The sequence below is a fragment of the Onychomys torridus genome, chromosome 4 (genome assembly GCF_903995425.1).
Source record: "Onychomys torridus chromosome 4, mOncTor1.1, whole genome shotgun sequence".
Taxonomy (NCBI): domain Eukaryota; kingdom Metazoa; phylum Chordata; class Mammalia; order Rodentia; family Cricetidae; genus Onychomys; species Onychomys torridus.
Window position 1 is genome coordinate 45,659,694 of NC_050446.1, and position 15,321 is coordinate 45,675,014.

The window sequence follows — 15,321 nt, forward strand, 5'->3', positions numbered from 1 at the left end:
CAGTCAATGAGGTGAGTGTTTAAACTGAATGGTTACTTTTAGCACTGTCTTTGTTTTAAGCACTGAACATACACAAGCAGGTGTGTAATCTAAGTGTGTTTTATATAGCAGGAATGGTACTATAAAACAGCTCCTATGCTCTAGTCATAGCTAAAACACAGACTCATTAAATTTCATAGGTGTATCCCTCTGTTCCATACTAAAGGCTATCTGTTATCTGCTGTATCAGCAATGTTTTATTTATTGCTCTTATCAGATTCATCCCACCTTTTCCCACTGCTCCTGCTCTTTAAAAATCTTACTCATTCCTCATAATCTAATTACAGTTCTCTCTCTTGATTGGAGTTCCCTTTACCATTTCAAAACAGTATGTCCCCTTCTTCCTCTGTGCCCTTGTTATCAGCACTAGCTGGGCACTTACTTCTCCTTTGAAGTTTAGTGTGCCTTGAGTGGTGCTGGTGTGCATTGTTATCTGGTTTTCAGGAGAGTACATCCTCTTACCCAAGTTGATCTGTGTGTTCTTTCTGTAGAACAAGCACTACAATCTTGTGTCACACAAACTCATAGTGGGAAATCATGGAAACTTCTGGCTGTTCTCTTTCTCCCAAGAAGTAGAGAATCCTTATACGTGAACTTGAAGGCACACGGAAGAGCTAAGATGTGGGTGTGCACCTGAGGATGAGAAAACTGGCTTAGCTGTGTTGATAGTTTCCAGTTGCCTGGAAAAGCAGGTGTATTCTAGTACCCTACTTCATATTCAGACTACAGAGCTGTTTCCTAATTGTAGTTCAGGCATTTTATGCCCCTACCCCTCAACTTTTTTCTAGTTTCTTCAGCTTACCAACCAACTGTTCATTTTCTCCCTGAGCCATGTATTTGTGTGAGTTGTCCATTGCATTTTGGTTTCCCAGGGTAACAATTAGAAGTCCTTATTGTAAAGATATGAAGTGGCATTCCTGGAAGGTGCTGCCTCTCCTAACTTTCCCTGGAGTCTTAAGAGTTTGGCAAGTGCTCCTGGAGTACTGTCTTGGATAATGAGACTCCTGAATTAAAATTACAGTAATATAACCAGATAGGGAAATTTTCCACAAAGTTAAACTGCTCCTTGGAATTTAAAGATGAGAAGGCAATCAATACTCTTTTACTGTGTGGGACCTGAAGCTAAATGCTGACAAGACACTCTGTGTCTAAGATTTTTTTTTACTTAACTGTCCGAGTCTGACTTTGCTCTCTGTGGCAGACTAGCTTTTGTTTTTTTCCAGCTCTACAATGAAGTATGGTAGACAATATTCTCTGAGTTGGAATCCAAGTGTTTACAAAGTAGGCTTCATTATGTGAAGAAGACCCTCTACTGCCATCATAAGCCACTCCCAAATTAACCAAAATATGGTCAGATAAGAAATGATAGTTCACTCTACTGTGCTTTCAGAGTAATTATTTGAATGATAGGTAGTATGATGGAGCCATTTCTTGTGGGAGATATGCTAGACAAGCAAAACAGGTCTTTGCATCTCTGTATATGGGCACGAAGGTGAAGAACTGTCATAGGCTCATTTGCATATCTAATCTCATGTTAACTTCATGATAATGACTAGAGGTAAGACAGATGCCATCCTTATGCAGCCCACAAAGGAGGACATGGTGTGCTTGTAGAGACTAATCAACTCATCCAAGATCCTGACAAGTACTAAGTCCTCCTTCTAGAACTGCCTGACAAAAGCCACCTTCTACAATACTCTTCAAATCCCACCATGTTCTCAAAGGTGATGGGTGAGAGAGAAGTTTTTTGATCTTTTGATCTTTTGTTCTCTTCCTAGTTTGTCTTGTACAAATGCAGCTTGAGAGAAGCAGGAAACTGGACACAGGAGAGTGGGACAGACAGAAGAAACCCAAGGGGGTGAGTTGCAAAGCTGCTCACACATGTTCCAGAATACGGATGGTGATTTCTCCTCTCCAAAAAAGACCCACTTCAATGATATCTCCCTTCTTCTACCAGAAGTGGACAATCTCTTTCTTTGTGCCCACCTTGTGCTTCACATGATTGTAACAAAGATACATGGACACTGAATTTAATTATTCAAATATTATCTTCACCCAAATATATCTCCTCTTGGGGGAGGGAGAGAGAGTAACATTGATTCATTAAGTCAATAGTTTAATGAGTCCTCTATGTACTAGGTACTTTCTTCAAAATTTGAAACTACAACATTTAATAAAACAGACTATATCTAGATATCTATCTATACATCTATATTTATCTATAAAGATACAGAGATATAGATAGATATTTGGTTTTGGGGGGACCTTGTTTCTCTGTGTAGCCTCAGCTGTCCTGGAACTCATCTATCTAAAGATCAGGCTGGTCTCAAACTCAGAGATTCACCTGCCTCTGCCTCCTGAGTGCTGGGTTTAAAGGCATGCACCACCACCACCACCTGGCTGATAGATATTTTAAACTTTTGAAGCTTACATTTTAGAGACAAGGTAGCAATGGTGTTATGTGTTGTGTTGATGGTGATGGTGGCTTTGGGATTAAGGGTCGTACATTAACTTGGATGGCAAAGGGAAGGATTTATCCAGAATAAAGTGAAGGAAAGAGAAGACAGATATTTTGGGAAAGATATTCCAGGAACAGAAAAAATGCACACAGCACACGAAGTGTGAGGGCATGGGTGCTACATTCCATGAAGAACAGGGAACCATGATGGCCACACAGAGGGAGAACACATAAGATCAAAGAGCCAAATGTCTTATGAAATTATAATGTCTTTGACTTCTACTTGGGAAAGAACAAAGATGAATCAGGTTTAAGTACTGGAATTGTGTGACACAAAGTACAACTTGATCACTATAGTCGAGAGCAGACAGCAGAGGAACACAGACAGAATTGGGAGTTCGGTGGTTGTGTGAAAGGCTGGCTGTTTAGATCAGATGGCAGCCAAACAGGCGGCAGAGGATGGAAGACTATGGTTTTTAAATGACTTGGGCAGAGTTTGTGATCTTAGAAAGGAGGTATGTCACCAAGGGGGAAGGGAAAAAGTGACTTCTTCCTTTTGGCTTGAGCCATGACCACAGGAAGGAAAGGTCTGGAGGGGAGATTAGTACTTTGGCCACCCAAAGATAACTGCTATGGTCTGTATGTTTGTGTTCTCCCAAAATTCAATGCATTGGCATTTGGAGAGAGCCTGTGGGATGTAATTAGCTTATGAGGGTGAAAGCTTGGGGATAGGGTTAGTGCCCTTGTAAGATGATAAATACAAGGGTGCATTCTTCCAGCCTCTGCAACAAGAGATTCTTTGAGAAGACAAACCACCTGTCAGAAAGAGTTCCGGAAGTGTGCTTTTACGGCATACTGGATTCACTAGAGCCTTGGCTTTGGACTTTGTCTCTGGGAGTATGAGCAATACATTTTCATTGGTTGAGCCATATCCTCAAGCAGCCTGAACTATGGCAAGAACTGACCTTTGCAATCACAGCTGACCTTGAGTAATTTCAGAGGGTGAAGAAGGCATGAATGGAAGCTAGACAAAGAATAGGAGGTGAGAATTTGGAGGCAACAGCGTAGGCCTTGAGGGTTTGGTTTAAAGTGGGGGGGGGGAATAAATACTACCCCCCATTACCCACCAAGTCAAAAAGTGGTTCCCGCTGTATTTGCAGGTGAGTGGAGTAGTTTCACATAACGCTGCTGTTATCAGCTACTATTATCACCCCCATCATTAAGCAATTAATTAATCACAAATTACTAATTTCTCCTGCTATTTCATAAATCAAAATCAGCCGGCTCAATGAGAAGCTGCAGTGTAAAACGTGGCAGGAAGGTCAATGGGGGTGGGGAGAGGAGGCTTGGGTGGGAGGCAGAAGTCTCTTGCCAAACTATCCCGCCCCAGTTCCTGATTTTCTTCGCACTGAAGAGGATGATCCTTCCCCTCCCACTCCTTCCTCCTTTGCGCCCCCTACTTCTTCTTCAGCGGCTCTCTCTCGGTGTAGGGCTGGAAGCTCGGCCCCTGCCAGCCTCCTCTTCGCCTCTGTGCTCACGGGAAGAGGACGAGATCGCAAACCGCAACCGGGCAGGAGCTGGCGGTCCGACCGTGTGCGATCCAACTCCGGGCTGGGACAGAGGTGCAGGACGCGCACCAGGTGCGGGTCCAGAGCCCGAGCGTGGCCCGCAGCTTTCAGGGCGTGGGCGAGCCGGCCGCGTGTGTCTCGCTGTTTGACGCGAGCACCAGCCAATCAGGGCGTGCGGCCAGGCTGCCACGTGACAGGCAAGGCGGCCCCATTCCCAGCGCGGCCAGAAGGAGGAGAAGAGCGGAGCCAGCCTTGAGCCTGGGAGCGCAGCGGCCGCGGAGGAGGCGGCGACAGGCGGGAGCGGCGGCCGCACAGGCTCGGGGCCAGCCCAGCGCGCATCCCCGGCGGGCGCCCTGCGCTGCAGAGAGCTCGGAGGAGCGCGGGAGCCGCGACCCAGGAGTGGACAAAGCAAGATGGCAGGGATCTTAGCCTGGTTCTGGAACGAGCGGTTTTGGCTTCCGCACAATGTCACCTGGGCAGACCTGAAGAACACGGAGGAAGCCACCTTCCCGCAGGCGGAGGACCTTTACCTCGCCTTCCCCCTGGCCTTCTGCATCTTCATGGTGCGGCTCATCTTTGAGAGGTAAGAAGGGCCGGAGCGCCTGCTCTCCTGCACACACTCACACGCGTGCACACTCGCCTGCTCCGTGGCGCACGCCCCCGCGCTCGGGCTCACACCTCCCAACCTTTGTGTTCACCGCGGGGTCCCCGATCCCTCGGCCGGGCTGGCCTGCGGGGAGCTAGAGAGGGTCCGACTCGGCCGAGGATTTCCTCCGGGGCGCGGCGAAGGGGCCGCGGGGAGCTGGGTCGCCGCCCGCGCTCCTCCTTCCCCGGCTTCCTCCTCCTAGAGAGGGCCGGCGAACAAAGGTGAGCGGCGGCCGGCCACGGGGAACCGCTGAGCGGGGACTCGGCCGTCTCCATCAGAGTAGCACTTGGCGCTTCCAGGCTGGGCTTCTCCTCCGAGGCTAGCCGCCACCCACTTGACATCCTGGAACGATGGGGACGCGCGGCCCGGAGGGAGGAGGAGCGCACACACTTCCAGCTCTTCCACTCCCGCACGCACGCGGGAGACGGGGCCGCGCTGCAGAAGAATTTGCCCGGACCTTTGGCTTCTACTTGTTTCCTGGCTTCCATCCGTGACACCGTTTTGGGCCCTCAGTTGTAGGAAATGGGTGACGACAGCACTCCGGATTGTTAATGGTTTCTTTAAAAGAGGACAGAACAGGACCGGTACCCATCATACAAAATGGTCATTTGAAATCGATAGTAGGACCCCGTGACTAATCATAAGCTTCTTGCTGGTACCGGAAAACTCTTGAAATGTTGAAAGAATTGTCACGAAATTTTTGGTATGAGTCCTCAATTTGATTAGATCTCGCCCTTGTATCCGCACACAAAACTTAGGTTACTTCATTGAGTCAGCCTTAAGTCACGAAACTAGATTTTGCCTTGCTGTGCATTCAACACTCACTCGTGAAACAAAATCGGCACCACACACTTCTTTTAACTGAAAAAAAAAAAATCGCCTTCCTCTTTCCTCCTCCCACCCCCATTCATCAGTGAAGCCTGAATTTCTTAGATCACAAATACCCATTTCCACTCCAACCTCCCTTCCCTACCTCCGGCTCACCTTGGCTGTTGCTCAGGCTGCTGCTGTTATCTTGTTTACTCTTAGTTTGCCTAAAACCATTATTGGGGATGTCAGAATGTATCTTTTGTGTCTTTTGTTGCTGCACATAGCAACAAAGCTTCCTGGGAACAAAAAAGTATGATTTGTTTTAAGGAGTGTGCATTTTTCAATGGGCAGTATTGTTGCTTGTGAACTAAATCAGCTGTTGCGGAGCTGAAATTGTCTTGCACAAAGGACAGTCCTTCTATTTTAAAACGATTGGAATCCAGTGCAGATATGTCATTGATCCTATCCCGCGCTGAAACGCACTGTGAAAAACCGGGTGTGTTTGAAGGCTGCAAATGTTTACTTACAGAAGTCTAGCCTTGCTATCTCTGCAAAGATGAGCCGACTTTCAGGAATAAGAGCAGGGTGCTGCCTGGGATGGCACACTGGAAGGGCTCCACACAGTTGCTGGATGACACCCCATAAAATCTGTCTGCATTTGGGTAGCTACTTCAAAGGAAATCTCAAGTTGTATATCTTGGAGAACAGAAAGCATGGCAGCTGATGAACCATATGCGAAGGCTGCATTTCCCCAGCATTCTTTTCCATTCTGATTCCAGGCTCTTCAGTAGGCTGAAAAAATATTAACGATGAAAATAGCTTGGTTTGCACTTGGCTTTCTTTGTCTGACCACACACACACACACACACACACACACACACACACACACCAGTGATGTAATATCTAAAGACTGAAGGTTCGGTTTTCTTTTTGCAGAAATACTTTTTTCTTCCTAGTATAATCTCATAACTTGATTTAAGAGTTTATACAAAAGGGTCCGCAACCTTCAACTGCCAATTATGACATATGTCTGTGTGAGTGAGTGTGCTGTGTGTGTGAGGGAGAGTGAGTTTTCTCAAGGCCACTGATATGAGTAGAAGACATTTAATGGATTTATGATTAATGTTCAAAATAATAACACACTGCCATACCTGTACAGTGGGCTGCTGCTGACTTGGTGGAGAATAACTGCTGTGTTTCTTCTTCCTATAGTGGAGACAGCTGTGTCTAACTATTCAGGCTCGGTCCTCTAAAAGTCAGAGAGTAATTGTATCCTGAGTTAGAGGTTCTGCATTTGGAGGTTTTTGTCAAACCCAAGTATACAGTCTGCTATTAGCCTCTGGTAGTCATCTTGTTAGTGTCCACCAAGGGCTTGAGTCAATGTAACGGAGCCAGCCCATATTGTTATCAAAGATACAGCTCATGCTAGGCACCCTTTGACATGATGCACATGAAGCTTTTTCCTTGTAGTGTTCTGGAATGGCTAACATTAATGAATCCCACTACAATAGAGATAATTCCTCCAAGAATCAGTGCTTTGTCATTTATTTCGAAATCGAGAACATATCAGAAGATCAGTGATTATTCAAGATCTTTATCTTCTATTAAAGCCAGTAATGCTTTTGCAGAAACAAAATCAACAAACTTGAGTGTATACTCTTTAATCTTAACATGTTACTCTTCCAACAGGAAAGCACTAATGAATTGACTAAGTTGGGTCTTGTCAATTGAATAACTCCTTGTTTTTTGTTTCCCCTGCCACTGTTGGGGTGTGATAGAGGAAGCACTGGTGGCCAGGGCGTGTCATTTTGCAACAGCATATGGAGAACAATATGGTAGCCCAGCATGGCTGGTTAAAAATAGAGCAGCCTAAGGTCACTGACTGGAGTCTGTGAAATGCCCAAATCTCCCAGCTCTTAGTAACAGTACTCCCATTTGCCCTGGGGAGAAATGGAATGAGTCAGTGTACTCACTACCTGGTTAACAGAGTAAAACTCTTAAACAAAACAAAACAAAACAGATAAGTAGCTTCTCTTAGAATGAAAATTCTGATATCTTCCATTATATTATGTTGGTGATTTGATGACAGAAAACATATTTAATAATGTAGAATTGTCATCTGCTCCATTTCTTGATTTAATGCTTCTTTAGGCTCTGCAGACAGTCCCTGGAAATTGTAACAAATGCTTCTTCCAACTTCATTTTTTAAAAATGTGCTTTGAAGCCGGGCGGTGGTGGCGCATACCTTCTATAATCCCAGCACTTAGGAGGCGGAGGCAGGTGGATCTCTGTGAGTTTGAGGCCAGCCTGGTCTACAAATTGAATTCTAGGACAGCCAGAGCTACACAGAAAAACTCTGTCTCTTGGGAGTTTTGCTGTGGTATTCATCAGTAACAGAACTAAAGTTCAGTTGAACTCGGGTTGGGAAATAAAACTTCTTGGAATTATTCTTAAGAAAGGCAACTTTACCGTGTCCTAGTCAGCATGTACATCAAGCTGTGCCCATATCATGGTCTGTTTATTTCTCAAAAGCAAATGACCATTGCAAGTCAAGGATTTTTTTTTAAAGATACTTCCTGCTACTTATGGAATAAAAATCTTTTATTTTTATTATTTCCACATGAACTGAAAACAGGTGTATTTGTGGAGTGCCGTGTGTAATAAAAATTACATCACATGAATAAACATATATCACCTGAGAAATTTTTATTTTTTTTCCTCATGTGAATATTTATTCTTGGGAACTTTTAAGCGGGGCACACTATATTGTTTGACACACTTGCCTTCCTAGGTAATAGATCTATGAAAGACATTCCTCTAAACTTGGCCCACCTTGACCTCTGTCTCTATTATCTTGTATCCTGGAGCCTCTGGTAACTACCATTCTGCTCTCTACTTATAGGAGAGTGATTGTGTTAGGTTGGAAGGTGTGTGTGTGTGTGTGTGTGTGTGTGTGTGTGTGTGCGCGCGCATATGGTATTTATGCTCTAAAGACCTGGCTTGTTTCACTTCATCTATTGCAAGTGAAAGACTCTTCCTAAAGGTTGAAGAAAGAGTGTTCCGGTTTGTATATATAGCTGTTTTGTGTGTATAGCTCCTTTCTCCATCCACCTGTTGATGAATTAACTGGATGAATTTGGCTTTACCAGTCACAATGCGGCAGTTGTAATGACCCTGCTAGCTCCATACTGAGTTTCCCGGATATAAAAAGGACGGAGTAGGTAGAAGCGGGGTAGTAGGGCCTTACCTTACTACTTTGCCTAGCAAGCACAGGGTTCAAGGTGCTTTTCCTTCCAAATCTCTGATTCTTGTGAATCTCCTGTATGAAGATTGTTAATTATTATCTCATGACATTCTGAGGAAGGCTAATCATCATGGTTTGGCAAGCACAAATAAGCCTTCTCAGAATAAAGGTGGTTTTATTGTTGTTTCCATAGAAATACTCCAGTCAATTCATTTTGCTTCTTTTTAAAAAGTATTTTTAAATTGTGTTTGGAGACAAAAAAGAATCCTTCAGGGTGTTACCACTTGTGTTGTGAAACGTTACGATATTCCTGGCTAACCCAAAAGGAGGCTTCCACAGAGAAAACAGCTGTTTGATTTCTTCAGACATCTTTTTGTCGGACTCCAGAGTTGAGCTGACATCTGACAGAGTGAGAAAGCCGCAGTAGCTCAGTGCTGACAGGGTGGTTCTCAGTGCCACACCACATGAGGAGTGCCATCCCTCAGGAGCTGACACCAGTCCAGTGAGTAGTGTTCAGCCCCAGAATGACTCTCTCTTCCGGTCAGGGACACTTGCCTTACTTCTGTCAAGGGTAATGTCTAGCTAGCCTCCCTTTCCTTACAGCTATGTCCTGACTCTGCCTTGGGACACCTGAGCAGTGAGGGATAGCGAAAATGAAATCAAGGGACTGGAGTGATGTGCTGGGGGAGTGAGGGAAGGTACCATGAGAAAATACAGGAACCGAGAAAGTCCAGGCCTGAAGGATACTGTTGTATTGTACCCTTGAATGAAAAGGCAGGTGTCCTCAGACAGAAGAGTGAAATAACTTCCACATGAGCGTTTTCTCTGTGGGAACTCAGTATTATATATGAAACTCTAAAACTGTGCCTTATTTAGCTTATTAGACAAAGGTGTTATGGAGATGGAACCTGTGAACACCTGCTGTGCCACATAAGAGACAAGGGTCGGGTTCTCACACAAGTAGCTTCTTGTTTGTGGTTTTTCACCCAGGTGGGGAAAAATGTATGACCATGGGTATTTTGTGGTTAAGCAAGTAAAATGGACAGTGTTATTTGAAGAAGTTTAGTACAGCTTTTCCATTCAGCAAAATAAAAGATTTGTCTTAGCAATTTAACAAGTTGACTTGGGGGTGAAAGGTATGATTCCGTTCTTAATGAACACGGCTGTACTGTAGGGGAAGTCTGTGAGAAAACTTAATGCTATTACAAATGACTTAATGACATTACACGTTATGACATTAGTACCCTGACTCCACGAAGGGCTTTTCTGTGAGGCTCTCTGGTCCCCATGGAGGGAGGGCTGAGTAGTTTTCTCTGGGGTTGCTAGCTTATAGAGTAGTTCAGAAGTAGTTGTTTGTACCAGAGAAGGATAGCTGAAAGGAAATGGGTTTCAGCTAAATTTCTGGCACAGCCTTGCCAGACCTCGCCATGTCTTCTTTAAGCCACCTGACTGAGCCTTGTTGGCAAGTGCTGGAATCAGGGTGTGAGCACTCTCACTACATGCCAAAAGCTTCAAGTTTACATTTCTCTCCCCATGACCAGACAAAACCAGATTTTCTGAAGCAGTTGTTCGTTAATTGCTTGCAAAGTAAAACCTCTCAAAAAATTTATATTGTTCCCTCCCTCCATCATCTGGGGGTCACTTCTTAAATACTTCTGTCTCAGGATATTGGGGTTACAGACTTGGTTTGACAGTATTCTTGGGTCACCTTCCTTTTCTCTTTGTTGTTTAAAGTTAAGCACACAAGCCTCCTTACAGCACACCTGTTAGTAATACCTCCATGACTTTTATTCAACAGATTTTATTCTGTATCTTCTCTCTCCTTCAAAATGACTTCATGCTAGGGATAGTGGTGTACACCCATAATCCCAGCATTCAAGAAGCAGTGGTGGGGAATCAGGAGCTTGAGGCTAGCCTGGGCTACATAAAGAGCCTGTCTCAAAACCCCAAAACAAACCGTGATGTCATTAACTTTATCTGAAGTCACCCTTTCCTGATACGAAATCTTTATTAGCTGCTCCAGCCACTTATTCTATAGCATGATTGAACAGATTGGGCATTTTCACAGTGCGTTGGGGGTGTGTCTCCTTTGTGATGCCGCAGACGATTGAGGGCCTAGGTTTCGAGTGTGAGAGGCTGCGACCGTGCTCATCGTTTATTGGGGTTGGACTATGACAGTGATGGCCATTGTTAATGAGGAGCTTTTTCCATTTTGAAGATAATCGTACCAAGTCATATTTATGCTCTAATGAGTTTATGACTCTGTGGATTTACTTCATTTAATCATCTTCCAAGCCCATGTAAACTGGATGCTAACTTTTACCCAGTTTTACAATTGAAAGTAAGGATTGAGAATTAGGGAATCACAGCTAACTTTATGCAACTTAAAAAAAAAAAACCAATGTGAGTTTCTTGATTGAATAAACTCAGTGGTCTCATTGAAAACAAATAGTATGAAGTCACACACATGGACACACATGTGCACACATACACACACACACACACACACACACACACACATGGTTTCTATATACAGCTTTTCGCCATTTGGTAATATAAATTTGAACACTCCTTTTGTAATTAAACCTACTTAGACTAGCTTCACTCATTACATAATTCTCCGGTGGTATGGATCAATTTTGTTGGGTTTAGAGGCAGTTCTCTAGTTCTTGTAGATTCATCTTTTACTTCCTATTGATTTCATAAAGGCATTCTTTCTAGAAGTTACATTCCTAAGTCCCAAGAACAACTACTCTAGCGATCTTGATAGATGCAAGTTGCCAGAGAGTTGTCTAGAAAGACAATGATCCTTGGAAGTCCTTGGCAGAGTGCAGATTTCATAGGGGACTTGAAGATACTTTTTCTGTTGAATGTGAATTGTGCAAACCTACCCAGAATTTACTCATTTCAAACATTGATCAGTTGCTTGCACTTTGTGTTTCCTGAAGTCAGGCATTATTAAATTTTGGCAGAGAAATGGTAATCTACCTCATAGTGCTCCTGCTCTCCTCCTGCTCTTCTTCCTCCTCTTGGTCTGTGTCTGGTCATGTTTATACTCTTCTATTTCTTTCTGCCTCCTGCATGAGATGGAGAGTCAGGGTTGAGACAAGGGCAGAACCAGAAAGATGCATAGCTTTTTTTGCGAAGGGACATTTGGAGATGGTGCCCAAATTAATTTATACTATAATTCTGAACTTTTGATTAAAAAAAAAGTACTAAAGGGCTCTGCTGTTATGGACTGCTATGGCAGAGGACCTGAGTATGGTTGCCAGCACTCATGTCAGGGGCCCAGAGCAGACTGTAACTTATGCTCCAGAGACTCCATTGCCTCTGGCCTCCACCAGCACCTATATTCACATCTACATACATAATTGAAAGTAGTAAAAATAAATCTTTAAAAAAATGATAATAAATCAGCCCATAGAAAAATACACACCTAAACTACAAGATACTAACTCATATCCAATGGGATGTTTTCAGTTTCACCTGATGCCATCATATTGTTAATTTGGTTTCAGTATATGAATTTGGAGAAGGGAGCCACACACATTTAGATCATAGCAGTAAAAAGGAATTTCATACTTTCAAAATGGCAAGATTGGACCTTCTATGTTAAATGCATTTTACTACAATAAGGAAAAAATAGAAAATTCAGTGACTTTAAAAAAGAATCCCTCACTAGAAATAAGCCTCTTCAGTGCTCTGGCCTGGCATCTTTCTGGGTGAAACACACATTCACTCCTCTTGGTGTCAGTTCCCTCAAGTAGGGCTAAGTTGTTTAAAATGCATAGTTATCTTCAGGCCAATGATTGGTCCTCTTCTCTCTGGAATTGTCTGGCTAGCGTGGTTAGAAGTGGGGAGGGAGGCAACTCATCGAGATCCAGAGGACACTGGAGCTTACTGAGTTTTCGTGGGAGACACTTGCACTGAAGAGCTTGCCTCAAGTCAATTTAATTAATTTGGAGTCAAGATCTCACTGTGTAGCTCTGGGCTCTTAGAACTCACAATGTAGGTCAGGTTGGCCTCGAACCCTCAGAGATCCACTTGCCTCTGCCTCCCAAGTGCTAGGATTAAAGACCTGCACCACCAAGCCTGGCAAGTCAGTTTGCTAATCAGCATGGCAGAGAGGGGAGTGCAAGCCTCTGGAAAAGCATAGTATGTGGTTCCCCAGAGAGGGACCTCAGGGTTCTAGGAGAACTCAGTGTGTGGTTCCCCAGAGAGGAACCTCAGGGTTCTAGAACTCAGTGTGTGGTTCCCCAAAGAGGGAGTGCAGGGTCTAGAAGAACTCAGTGTGTGGTTCCCCAGAGAGGGACCTCAGGGTTCTAGAACTCAGTGTGTGGTTCCCCAGAGAGGGAGTGCAGGTTTCTAGAAGAGCACAGTGTGTGGTTCCCCAGTGTCCCAGGATTATAGAAAATGTATCATCACCACGGCACAGGATTCATTTAAAACAGGCCAGGATAAAAGGGTAGCATTCTCCTGAGCCATGTGGCCTTGGCTACTGATGGCTCTGTGGGAGATTTGGGAGGGATGGGGTCAGATTTGATTCTCCTGCCTCTTACTATCCAGTGTCACATTTCACTTGTAAGCAAGTGGGTAGGACATTGGAATATGTGAATATAATTTTTTTATGAAATCTGTATATTGTATAGGCTTGGATGTTTTAATAGACACATTACTGAGTGGTTGTTTTGAAAATTTATTAGAATGTTTAGTCATTGTACAAAACTCTACTTTCTTCATCTATGAGAATATTTGCAATATTTTAAAAAGAAAAAATTTCCCCCTAATGGCTTTCAGAATAGACCTCTTTCAGAGTGCTAGTGTGTGTCAGGATTGAACTGTGGGGTGTGGTGGAAATAGTCAAGTGGTTTTTAATTACTAGAGGGAGACATTCCTTTACTAGGTGATCTCTTTTGCACAGTGACCTAGGACTAGCATTTGCTGGGACTTGCCATTGTCTGCATAAATGTCACATCTTATCTGTGAGGTGTTCAGGTTACAAGCTATTCCTGCTTCCCTGAGGCTGCCTGAAAGCAGGGTTTCTTTATTTTCTTCTATGCCTTTCCCTCCCTCCCCCCCCTCTCCCCCTTCCTCCCCACCGCCTCCCTCCCTCCCTCCCTCCCTCCCTCCCTCCCTCCCTCCCTCCCTCCCTCTCCTCTCTCCTCTCCTTCCCATTAGTGAAGACGGTTTAGAGGCACAGGGGGCACAAGGAATTCTTGAGAGGAGGGAGAGGGATCATTTAAAGTAGGGAGGGAACATGAAAAACCATCCCAGAATCTTACGCGGGGCTGTTAGGCCAGGACCAGAGAACACTGCCAGCTAGGCTGAGTGGCTCTACAGATCTTGTTTTAATAGATCACCATTTCAAAGTGGAATAAAGTGACTTGACCATTTAAGCAGAGTGGCAATTTTGACACAATAGCTTGAGTGTAGGAAAATGGAGAAAGAAACAATCAGTCACTTTGGCATTGTAGAGATTATGAGAGAAATGGTTTTGTGTGTTCATGGGCATTATCTTCAGGAGCATCAGCAGGCTTGATGGGGATGAGGAATTGGAATTGTTAGTTTTGTATGTTTCCTGAACTTCATTAGAAATGGGTAACCATAACTAGACTTAAGAGGAGAGCAGATAGATAGCAGAAAAATATTTATACAGCTTGGATTTAAGTCTGGACACTCCTTTACCCACTATGTAGCCGTGGAGTGAATTCCCTGGAATTCATTGTCATCAACTGAAGAAAACAAGTGTGTGTATGTGGCTGCTTTGTAGTAACTGGAAGACTTCATGGGAAAATAGATTGAAGGGGGACCCAATTAAGAACTGGTTCTAAAGCACACATTGTGTCCACTCTAACTGATATTGTGGTCAGGGGGCATGGAGCAAGGGCACTACGGGGCAGGCTGTAAGACCCATTTATATATTTGACCCTAGAACTGGAAGTTCCTTGTTCTGTTGAGTCAATCTTTAGAGTGTTAGGACTTGAAGCGATGTGCCTTAGGGAGGAGGATGCAGACACTCCCCTCCCTCAACTATTGTACACCAAGGACTGTTTGGTTACTCAAAAGTGATGTGTTTTGAAGATGTGATGGGCAGTTATGAGCCACATCAAACCTGGATCTCTGGATCCTGTACCTTTGGCTAGAGCTCCTGGAGAAGTCTTTCTCTAGAATTTTCTGAGGAAACTCCATTTCTATTTGTGGAGGGAGGCTCGGTGCAGGGATCCCGGTCCCTCCCAGCCCTGGTTGAATCCTTAAGTTTCTATTTGATTGCCTGCAGTCTCAGGGGAAATGGGTTGGTAATGGCAAACATAAAAATTGGCATTCATATTGATTAAAGATAAAAAACCCTATTCTGGCTCTGCCACTTACTAGTTACAGGCCTGTAAGCCAATTAACCCCTTCAAACACAGTTTCTTCTTAAAGTGGATGGGATGAGTATGAGGCTGCAATGAGATTGCCTGGCTCGCTGAAAGTGGCTACTCTCTCTGCAGGTTTATTTTGGCCATGCACACATGTCTCCTCTCATTCACTTTCTGGGGTGCAGTGGAGCTCTGAT

General features: G+C 44.2%; 1 protein-coding gene across 1 annotated transcript in view; it reads left to right on the forward strand.

Annotated features, from left to right (window-relative positions):
- Positions 1 to 4,275: 4,275 nt before the first annotated feature.
- The window catches only part of Cers6 (ceramide synthase 6), a 276,983-nt gene continuing 265,937 nt past the window's right edge, over positions 4,276 to 15,321 (forward strand). Inside the window, exon 1 of the mRNA XM_036184679.1 lies at positions 4,276 to 4,648. Within this exon, the coding sequence (XP_036040572.1) occupies positions 4,479 to 4,648 (170 nt within the window). The 5' untranslated portion in view covers positions 4,276 to 4,478. The remainder of the gene's footprint in view (positions 4,649 to 15,321) is intronic.